The 11,399-nt window shown below is 32.3% G+C and overlaps 3 protein-coding genes and 1 pseudogene across 11 annotated transcripts; 2 read left to right on the top strand and 2 right to left on the bottom strand.

The window, feature by feature from the left end:
* Window positions 1–1,274: 1,274 nt before the first annotated feature.
* On the bottom strand, window positions 1,275–2,123 carry LOC143920465 (putative RNA polymerase II subunit B1 CTD phosphatase RPAP2). The gene has a single exon (XM_077443350.1). The coding sequence runs from the start codon at window positions 2,121–2,123 to the stop codon at window positions 1,275–1,277; it is 849 nt and encodes a 282-aa protein (XP_077299476.1).
* A 740-nt stretch (window positions 2,124–2,863) lies between these two features.
* On the top strand, window positions 2,864–3,504 carry LOC143920464 (argininosuccinate synthase pseudogene; annotated as a pseudogene).
* Window positions 3,505–4,301: 797 nt separating this feature from the next.
* Window positions 4,302–10,728, top strand: LOC143920360 (folylpolyglutamate synthase, mitochondrial-like). 9 transcript variants are annotated; one of them, XM_077443224.1, is made up of 12 exons: window positions 4,302–4,508; window positions 5,008–5,073; window positions 5,372–5,496; window positions 5,593–5,676; window positions 5,762–5,863; window positions 6,310–6,489; window positions 6,561–6,697; window positions 6,775–6,955; window positions 7,027–7,191; window positions 7,272–7,489; window positions 9,593–9,738; window positions 9,806–10,728. In XM_077443224.1, the coding sequence occupies exons 3-12, from the start codon at window positions 5,431–5,433 to the stop codon at window positions 10,078–10,080; spliced, it is 1,554 nt and encodes a 517-aa protein (XP_077299350.1). In that variant the 5' UTR covers window positions 4,302–4,508; window positions 5,008–5,073; window positions 5,372–5,430; the 3' UTR covers window positions 10,081–10,728. The 9 variants fall into 9 exon arrangements, with proteins under 9 accessions (XP_077299350.1, XP_077299356.1, XP_077299349.1 ...); XM_077443223.1 differs by having other exon boundaries at window positions 4,333–4,508; window positions 5,011–5,073; XM_077443225.1 differs by having other exon boundaries at window positions 4,435–4,706.
* LOC143920359 (putative RNA polymerase II subunit B1 CTD phosphatase RPAP2) lies at window positions 7,560–9,336 on the bottom strand. The gene has a single exon (XM_077443222.1). It carries the CDS (start codon window positions 9,296–9,298, stop codon window positions 7,619–7,621), a length of 1,680 nt encoding a protein of 559 aa, XP_077299348.1. The 5' UTR covers window positions 9,299–9,336; the 3' UTR covers window positions 7,560–7,618.
* Window positions 10,729–11,399: the final 671 nt, after the last annotated feature.

Raw genomic sequence — 11,399 nt, 5'->3', positions numbered from 1 at the left:
CAACATTTGCGTGGGCCCTTTTGCCGGGCCCATTTCCAACCTCAATATTATGTATATACCAATACCTATGTAACAACTAACTACTGAAATAAAAATGGGAATAAACAAATTTTCGTGAAAAATATAAACATAATTGCATAAAACAATTTTGATAGGACGATTCATCATCAACCAGCGATTTAAATTTACTTCATACTTTCAAAATAACATTTGATTATACTTCGATGATATAGTAAGATTTAAATACACAATTTTAAACAGTTTCCGAATATAAAATCTATTCCTAATTTAGACACATCCATGTAAATAGAAATATAGGATAGGGGCCCCCTCCCCAAAATCCCGATTTTCGGTTAACATTCATTGAAAATATTATGCATTTTTTTTCAGGGACGTAATTTGGGGTGGCACTCGCCCCTCTAAACTAAGGAATAGTGTGAATTTAGAAAATATTATGAATTTAATGATTAATGAGATACTACGGATCTATGAATGCTACGTTTATTTCTTATGTATGTTACTTTTGGGTAACTAATAAAATAATCGCTGCTATGTGCTTTGAAGAGAAACAAAACAAAACTTTATCTATTGTTATTACGCACATGTACATAGATAAAGTGAAAAGACAGTTGGTAGAAATTAAGTTAATTGATAGTTTTTTGATGACTCAGTTTGATGGTCGATTAATGTTGACCATGTGAAGATTTGTGGAAAAAAATTTTCACCTGCGGCGCTTTTTTCTCTTTACATAATATTTTTTTATTACTTTTTCAAAAATAAGCTTATTTTTTTCATATTTTATAACTCAATTAGGTGTATTCAAAGAATATTTTCCATTTTTATTCCGATATAAAAAAGATTTTTTGAAAAAAAATTCAATTTGACCAATCTTTGCCTGCCCCCCCCCGAGAAAAAGCTGAAATGACGTCCCTGACGTGGTGGAAAGAAGAAAATTTTGTTATATGGGGGGGGGGGGGACAAATTTTTTTAACCCTGGGGGGCCCCCCTTTGACTCCTGGCATGCACTGATTTCAGTCCCAGTCCGCCACTGTCTGTATGTATTATAAATCAAAGGTTGTCGAAGCATTTGAATGGACCGACATCGAACACACATCTCAATTTAATTTTGATGTATTATAGACAAGATTTTGGGTATTTGGATAGAATCATATGGTGGTTGACAGACATAGACAGGTTGTTACAGACAACTGATGACACTAAGCATTGATTTTAATTCATTTAATAGTGTTCAAACATTTTTAAATGAATTAAAATCAATGCTTAGTATCAACAGTTGTCTGTAAAACCCTGTCTATGTCTGTCAACCACCATATGAGTCTATCCAAATACTCAAAATCTTGACTGTAAGACATCAAAATTAACTTGAGATGTGTGTTCGACGTCGGTCTGCTCAAATGCATCGACAACCTTTGATTTCGTATAGAGAGCAATTTGATTATAACAATAGCTATCAGATTCCACTGCACGTTTGTAAACATCACATTATGCGATGTTAAATCAAATGTCGCGACTAATTGCCAAACGTCTCCACTGATCTCTCGTGCCGGCAACTGTAGTGCATTCAACATGTCCGGTAGAACTTCATCTAAACCGGTTAGGAATATCTTTCTACGGAGTGTTGATTGTGCATTTTTATCCACTGGTGGAATGTTTGGATATTCTTCGACTTTCAAATCCAACGTCTTGCCTTCTTCTTGAAGTATTCTATAATCAGGCAATGGTTTCAAATCTATGTCGTTAGATTTTTGATCATACTTTCTATCTTCCAATTCTAATAAATTCAATTTGCGGCATAATCTTTGATACTGATCTGAAAATTTAAAACCGCTTGATTTTGAACTCAACATGCCTTCTATGCGTGCTTTAATTTCATCTCCTTTGTCCGAGACTATTTCTTTCAATTTAATTTCACCGAGTATAAAAATAAGTGTTTCTAAATTGATCCATTCGCCGAAGCTTTTTTCTACGTGCACGACAAGAGGAGAACATTCAGTTTCAGCATTTATTTCTTTGTTCTTCTGCTGGGTCTCGGCATTCTTTTTGGCTGCAATTTCGTCGGATTCTGCTTTTATTGAGAATGCTTTTAATTGGTCTTCTGCCATGTTTTCCTTTTTTGGTACCTTCGAATCTAATAGTAAATACTCATTTGTTTTTTTATTAAATTTATTTGAATCGAAAAAATAATCGAATTGTCGTCATAGAAATAAATATGGAAAGAGTGCTGAAAATTACCTTCTAATATATAATTTTGAAAGAGACTTTGTATATATGTATGTATGTATATATGTAACATTCGTTGCGAGCTTTGTAAAAAAGTCAAAGTTTCCATGTCGACATGGGGACGGAGGACGGGTCTTCGCCCCTGGGGCGCCTGGGCGAAAGCCCAGGATGCACCGGGGGCGAAGGCCCAGGGGAGCACTGGGGACGAAGGCCTGGGGTGCATTCAACATAGAAAACAGTTGAATAATAAAAATGAATTCGTAAACGACAAATATTATTAATTTAAAAACTAACTTTGAACTAAATCCAGTAACTAACTAACTAAATCCAGTCTACCGTTCGAAAATTATATATTGATTTAAAATATTTTAGCAAAACATCGTTTTTTTATAATCATTGTATTTTTATTTTTAATTGCATCGTCAATAGATCGAATGTTTACTATGAATATTAACTGCGTTTTTTTTTTTTTTTTGGAATTCGAAATCTCCCCCCTCTAGAAAAATTGCTTGATCATGCACATCAGGTACATATATTATATTATAATAAAGATTTAAAAAATGTGCCTAAGCTATCCACATCATATAAATAATTTGAACTGAAATATGATTTTAAGTCAGTTATGAATCTGGGATACTTGAAGATCCTTCCCGGAGAAGAAGAGTTCTTCACTAGATTTTTAGGAAGACAAGATTTGATAAAATATGCTCCACAGAATGGTATTCCAGTACCGGTCACTCTGAAAGAACCGTGGTCAATGGATGCTAACATCATGCATATCAGGTACATATATTATAATAATGATTTAAAAAATGTGCCTAATCTATCTACATTATATAAAAAATTTTGATTAAAATATGATTTTAAATCAGTTATGAATCTGGGATAGTTGAAGATCCTTCCCGTTCAGCACCAATCAATCTATTTCAAATTACTCGAAATCCTACTGACGCTCCAAACACTCCAGTTATTTTAGATGGTATATTTATCAAATATATTTTATTATATATTGATAATACACACATTAAGACTTTACAATTATAATAAATCATAGGATTTCCGATCAAGGCTGTTATTTATAACAATTCTAAAACTACTGATGAAATCACCGATCCTTTAAAAATGGTTGAAGAACTGAATAAGCTGGGTGGAGAATATGGTATTGGTAGAATATATATTGTTGAAAATAGATTTATCGGGCTTAAGTCACGCGGCGTGTATAAAACTCCAGCTGGTACTATTTTGTTTGTTGCACTAAACTAAATAATGATATTAATTGTATGTGACATATTAAATAAGGTAAACGGATTATTCACTATAGTCACTAAATCACGGAACATCTGGCACTCGAGCTCTCGTTAGTACAATATTTCGCCTAAAGCTTTCGATTGGTGCAGTGTTTCGTGATCGAGACTTTAGTGACTTGCGCGAGATCGCTTTTTGCGAAATAATCACCGAACCATTAAATACGTAAATATGTAAATAAATATGTTAAAAATTTAAAATGTAGGTAGGTTCTATGCAGGCGCGGCTCCTGCATAGGAACTGCGGCGCTGCAGCACCCCCAGAAAAAATATAAAAAATCCCATTTGTATACATTTACAACTTGTGACTATAATTTAAATAATAATTATTACATATTTGACATAATCATTATTAATGAGTATGTCAAATATATCTAAATACAAGTTGTAAATGCGATTTTTTGTAATTTTTCTGGGGGTGCTGCAGCGCCGCAGTTCCTATGCACGAGCCGCGCTTGGTTCTATGTACATATATTCCAGAAATTTTTCTTTGTTTCAACAATCTTTTTCTATTCATAACCAAGTTTCGACCATAATTTTGATGCAACTGAGCCACTCTAACACTTTTAGTAATTCAGTTAAAATAAAACATTTAATAAAATGGAAGTTAAAATGTTATTTAACATTTAAAATTGTATCTAACTAATACAATTTGAAAAGTTAACAACAAATAGTAGCACATCGCCATATGAAAATGAGATTTTATTACGTTTATTTATATTTATTAATGGCCGTATGCTAACGACGTTACGGCTCATTATGGGCGCGAAATTTATAATTACGACCCATTGATATGTCAAAATTTGTCAATTTTTACAAGGTTTTTTATTTTTAACGACGTAAATAAATCCAAACTGTCAAACTTCGAAATGGTTATGTTGGAGCAGTTGGTCATTAGAGCACGTATTGCACACGTGTTTTCGTTCCGCATCGAGGTGTTCAATACGACGCTCTTCCATTCAGGCAAGTATCTAGGCTTTTCCCCTCACTTCCACATTGTTCATATATTTATCAAAAGTTCACGGTGTCAAGGATTTATTCCAATGTTATCAAATAACCACGTTGTAAACAGCTTAGGACATTACACTTAATTCTAATAGTTTCGTGTTTATCGAGCAACGTTGCACATACGTATAGTACTAGAAATTTCCCATCAAGATAGTGAGTATAAACATATATATTTTTATTGTAATTTATAATTAATAAATACAACAGGAAACTTAATAACATAACCTATAGCGTTTAAAATGGAAGTGACGTTTCGCGCGAAAAACTATTTTTTTATTTGTATAGCCATAAATAACACTATAATATTGAGTTCTAAATATTTGTTATGGTATTTTATCGGTTTACTTCTTTTGTAATAGTTTACGTTGCTTCATTGCTGATAAAAGACAATTTCGTCATGGTTGAGTAGAATTGTCCCAAATATTATGTATTATTTTTTTGTTATCTGTTTTAGCAGTCAGTAAAAAGCATATACTGCAGATCTTGTCGTATGAAGATGAGTTTCAATTTTGATTACGGGGTGAGTTTTTCTTCACTTAGAAATGAATACATTTATGATGAATTGATTCAATTTAATCATTATTTTGTTTTATTACAATCTGTAAAGTGTGTCACGTTATACTGTATATGTTGTCTGTTTTTCTTTACATTCAATGTGTGTGAAAATTAACATAACAGTTTTTATTATATCGTACACGATATTCAATATTTCATTTTTCATTTTTTTTATATCCACTATTATTTTTTGTTATCACTTAAATTAATCACATTATAATTTTTTTATGCATAATCATTAATATGCTGTCTTTTACATTTAGGGATAAACCAAACGAGTTTGCCTTACTGATTTACGGTAGAGTTTATTCAGAGTCTTGCAATGAAATTTAATCATAGGCTGCGATCCCACCATCACTGTTTAAAATCAACCTATTCTGCATTTAAGGTTAAATTATATTTACACTGTTATGTTAATTTTAATGTAGAATACTTTTTTCCTCTGTATATATCTGTTGAAGACTAAGCATTATAATTTTTTTAGGAATCCATCGATAAACTTAATAAATTACCATCAAATACAGACACAATAAAGCAATCAATCATCAGTTCACTCAAACAGAAACAAGTACTTTCTATTTATATGTACATACCTCCATACAATATAAGAGAGTTATATTTTTTTTTTTTATAATTATATTTTTAATGTTTAGATTAAAAGAGATAGCATTTTGAGATATTTGAGCTACACGGGTTACAATGCTAGTCGATTAAATGAACTTTCTGTAATACATATAGCTGGCACCAAAGGAAAGGTACACATTTAATTGAAATAATAATATATACTATATATATATATACATATAAACAGTGATGACATATGGATGTGTTCCATTGTCCAATGTACTCAATAGAGTATGGAACGAGGAGAGATAGGAATCGGAATAGATGGGTGAGAAGTGTGACAAGGCTAGTGGCTATACCGGAGAGAGTGAAGAGATTGAAATGGCAAGGAGCGGGCCAAACATAGCTAGAAGAATGGACGAAAGGTGGACAAAAGTGCTGGAATAGTACCCGGGAGAATGTAAAAGAGTGAAAGGAAGATGGGTAGATGAAATTTAAATAAAAATGTGAGGTGGATGGATGAGAATTGCACAAAACAGAGATGAATGGGAGTGTGTTGGATGTAAAGTTCTTCATCCAGCAGTGGATGGCGAATTGCTGTAACTATATATGTATGTATTATATTTACTTTTTATAGGGTAGCACCAGTGCTATGTGTGAATCAATTTTAAGGTCTAACGGATATAAAACAGGATTTTTCAGTTCTCCTCACTTGCTATCAGTAACAGAAAGAATAAAATTGGATGGTGTATCAATACAAGAAGAATATTTTGCCAAGATTTTTAGTGAAATATATGAGCAGCTTAATGAAAATCAAGTAATTAAGATAAACTAGTATGCAATTTTTCTTTTTAACGTTTACTGTAATTTGCTCTATTTTTTCTTAAGAAATATAATGGAGACATGCCAGCTTATTTTGGATTTTTAACTGTGATGGCATTCAATATATTCATTCGTGAAAAAGTAGATGTTGCTATAATTGAAGTAGGAATTGGTGGAGAGTATGATCAGACGAATATCGTGAGGTACATTTACATAGAATGTATTTCAATTGGTGGCGTAGTTCGATATTTTAAAATAATATTAAACCTTTCATTTGCAGTAATGTTCCCACAGTAGGGATAACATTGCTGGGATATGATCATACCAATTTGTTAGGCAATCGAATAGAAGATATAGCTAGACAGAAAGCTGGAATAATGAAGCCTGGTTGCAAAGCATTTACAGTTAAACAACTTCCTCCTGCTATGGAGGTACTCAAAGAAATGGCAAACATAAGACAGGTATACTTTTAATTTCTGAACAAGTATCAAACTTATGTATCTTACGATTAATTGAAAAATTATATATTTAGTGTTCACTTGCTGTTGTTCAAAATCTTGAAGATTATAAGTGGATAGGTACGACTAAAATAAACAGTTCAAGTCTCACAAATCCTGCAAAATATTTGAACGCATCGTTAGCCATACAATTGGCACACAATTGGATGGCCGATAATAAAAATTTTCCATGCAAACAGGTAATTCGAATTTCATTTATATATTAGGTTGAATCTGAGTACAAATTTTTCTATGACAAAATATGTAAATTTAATTTTAGAATATTTATGGATTAATTGAAAATTGTGATAATATTAACCAAAATAATGATCTCACTATAAATGATATTTCAATCGAAACATTCAACGCCATACAATCCAGCGTCTGGCCTGGTCGTTGTCAAGTTTTAGAGTGTGAATTCGGAGATTATTATATCGATGGTGCTCACACTGAAGAGTCTATGCAAGTTTGTGCTGAATGGTTTAAAAGTCACTATAGGTTTGTAAAAATTTATTCAAAATCATTGATAACATTTTTAATTATAAGTGTTAAGTGAAATTTTTAAATACATACAGATGTAGGTAAAAAATATCAAATTGGATTTGAAAATTTTTAAATTAATTAAAATCAATGTTTAGTATCAACAGTTGTCTGTAACACCCTGTCTATGTCTGTCAACCACCATATGAGTCTATCCAAATACCCAAAATCTTGTCTATAAGACATCAAAATTAAATTGAGATGTGTGTTCGATGTCGGTCCATTCAAATGCTTCGACAACCTTTGATTTCTTATAGAAAGTAATTTGATTATAACAATAGCTATCAGATTCCACTGCACGTTTTTAAACATCACATTGTGCGGTTTCAAATCAAATGTCGCGACTAATTGCCGTACGTCTCCACTGATCTCTCGAGCCGGCAACTGAAGTGCTTTCAACATGTCCGGTAGGACTTTATCTAAACCGGTTAGGAATATCTTTCTACGGAGTGTTGATTGTGCATTTTTATCCACTGGTGGAATGTTCGGATATTCTTCATCTTCAGTTTCGACTTTACTTTTTTCTGTATTTTTCAGCACTGGTATTTCCATAGTGCCTTTGAAAAATGCGTTAACTTTCAAATCCAACGTCTTGCCTTCTTCTTGGAGTATTCTATAATCAGGCAATGGTTTCAAATCTATGTCGTTAGATTTTTGATCATACTTCCTATCTTCCAATTCTAATAAATTCAATTTGCGGCATAATCTTTGATACTGATCTGAAAATTTAAAATCGCTTGATATTGAACTCATCATGCCTTCTAAGCGTGCTTTAATTTCATCTCCTTTGTCCGAGACTATTTCTTTCAATTTAATTTCACCGAGTATAAAAATAAGTGTATCTAAATTGATCCACTCGCCGAAGCTTTTTTCTATGTGCATGACGAGAGGAGAGCATTCAGTTCCAGCATTTATTTCTTTGTTCTTCTGCTGGGTCTCGGCATTCTTTTTGGCTGCAATTTCGTCGGATTCTTTAGACATTTTCATTTTTAAACTCAATCCAGCTGTAATTATGGGATCCACTTTAGGTGGTTGTCTCTCGATAACCTCTCCTAATAGTTTAGTATTTTTAAAATTTTTCGTTGGGTTGCTTGGTTTGCTCAGAACAGGTTTATTCGTTGTTTCTTTTTCTTTAAATGGAATTGTACTGCTCTTACTTTCAGGTACTGTATTTTCAGGCTGTTTGTTTGTATTTTCATCCTTTGGTTGCTCTGATGTCTGTACATCGTCAGATGTCGCATCAATTTCATTTAAAGATGCTTGTGTAAAATCGAGATAACTAGCGAATGGTTTTTTATTATCCTTGGGAATTTTTTCAGTGATGGATATATCTATCAGTTCACCCTTGACACCTTTAATATCCAAAGGTAACAAACAGAACTTGGGTATGTCGTCCTTTTCGCGGAACCAAAGTGGAGTAGTCATCATTTGCTGTTTTAAGTACGTAGAGGCTGCATAGCACTGGTCACTGCAAAAGTTCTTCCTCGTTGTTATGTCGTACACTTTGTTAGTTTTGGTGCATACTTTGTATTTACGCGAAGGTAATTTGTCTGGTAGTTTTTTAGTGCACAGAGGGTATCCACATTTTTTTATTATAGCCCGTTCCACAGTTATATCTTCGTAGTGATTTTGATTTATATATGGCAGAAGTTCCAGAAGGGTGGTTTGTGATATTGGTGACTCTAACAATTCAATAACTATAGTTTGTGCTTTATTATCGCATTCTTTTTTCTTCGTTGAGAATGCTTTTAATTGATCTTCTGTCATGTCTTCCTTTTTCGGTACTTTCCTTGCTTTTGTAGCCATGATTTTTGTAAATGGGTTTTATTATTAGAATAGAATTGTTTACTTTATTTAAATGTCAAACGTTCTAAACCAGCGCAGCTGTCATTCCATAGTATTTTTCCAGTTTCGAGGTTATGCATTAGTGTTACCAGTGTTAAAAAATAGTATTTGCCTGTACTAATAAATTTACTTATCTCTAAGCGTTTTTGGATATTTATCAAGATATCTTGTTCAAATATTGTTTTTGAATATTATATAACCGTTGTCTTATTTCAGATATTCTTCATATAGGATTTTAATTTTTCATGTAAGAGACAGGAACCCCGAGCCACTGATGAGATTGCTCTTAGACTGCAATTTTGATATGGCTCTTTTCGTTCCCAATGTTGCTTTTGATGAAAAAATAATTAAGAATTCATCAGGTAATCATTAAGTTATACTATTTATATAAGTTTTCGTATATTTCGTTCATATTTTGTGTTATTTCAGATCAAATATGCATCAATACAAATATGAGTCAGCATCTCGTAGTATGTAATGAAAACGCAGATCTCTGGAAAAAATTGTCGCTATCAGAAGGTCAACAATGCTCAATCAAAGTATTTTCGAATATGTTGTCAGCAATTAGTTTTATTTCGAAAATTCATTTGATCAATGATGACGTAAAAAGACCACAAATATTGATAACTGGATCTTTACATTTGGTCGGCGCGGCATTGGCAGTTTTGGATCCTTTATTGGTTAAATCACAAAAAAATCTTTAAACGAATTATCTGGTGCTTGCTATGTAAAATAAATCTTAAATTAAAATTATTCTTTATTACATATGTGTGTATATATATAATCTATTTGTTTTACCATAGTATAGGGTTTCCTACCGGCTTCTTTAAGATAACATGACCAATTATTTGATTTTTTTTTATCAAATATTCTCTAAGTGTTGTCTTTTGATTTAGACAACTGAAATATTTTTTTATATGCATTTACGATTTTTTTTAATAAAATAAGTATTTATAATAAGTTTAATTTGGAGCGTTCGAGCAAATTGGTCATTACATACATGATTTAAAAACGTATAAGGATGCATATATGCATGCGTTTCGCATATACCCGAAACCTATGAGAGAATTATCATGCATATACACCTCTCACTCGTGCTCATAGTGAGAGAGTGAGAGGCGCATATGCGTTTCCGCTATTCGCCACAAATGTTCAGAAAGTTCAATCTTCATTGACAATTATTTTTGATATTTGATCATTCCTCAGCTACCTTGGGTTTTCGGTTTTAGATTAAAATAAAAGCCAGTTTATCCCAATGAAATGGCATTTATTCATACAAAATAAAAAAAACAATTTACATTTGTAATATTTAAAACATTCATAACAAAAAAATATATACATTTTGGACATTCAAAGTTATTTATATATACTAAAAATTATAAAAATATTTAATTTACAAAAATTCAAATAATAAGTTTAATGAGTAAATGCTGATGAATACTCGACCTTTGGTGATAATGACAGCTAACGACACAGCACCTACCACACTTTCAGTTAAGACAAATGTGATAGTGTTTTGCTGCAGGTCGCATGATGAAGTCGAGTCGATGAAAATTATGTCCTTTGTTGATTGTAAATTTGAAGCTCTTTCCATCAATGGAGTCATAATGCAAACGGTGAATAGATCTTCAATGAATTTAATCTTCGCAGCCCCTACTTTCTCCATCGCTTCAATAGTTTCATATATTTTCTGTAAAAAAAATTTTTTTATGTACACAACCTTGTATCATGTACATTGTTATAAATTGTATTACCTTGATCATTCCAGAAGCAGTTGTATCACCTAAATGATTTTTCTTTCAGTTTTCATACCAATAGGCGACAGTCCTTCTTTTGGGGTTGAATGTACCATTCACCATTAATTTATCATCATCCCTAAATTCTTCTTTAAGAAATGCAGCATGCTCTCGAATTGCTTCTGCCACACCCATTTTGCTGTGAAAATAGCATTGAAATCTATCAAATGTGGCAGAAGATGGAGCTAACGAAGTGAGAGCTTCGGCACTCTCCGTGTCATGGGAAT

The sequence above is a fragment of the Arctopsyche grandis genome, chromosome 12 (genome assembly GCF_051622035.1).
Source record: "Arctopsyche grandis isolate Sample6627 chromosome 12, ASM5162203v2, whole genome shotgun sequence".
NCBI lineage: Eukaryota > Metazoa > Arthropoda > Insecta > Trichoptera > Hydropsychidae > Arctopsyche > Arctopsyche grandis.
The sequence above is the reverse complement of the archived record's forward strand: the minus strand, read 5'-3'. Positions and strand labels throughout refer to the sequence as shown.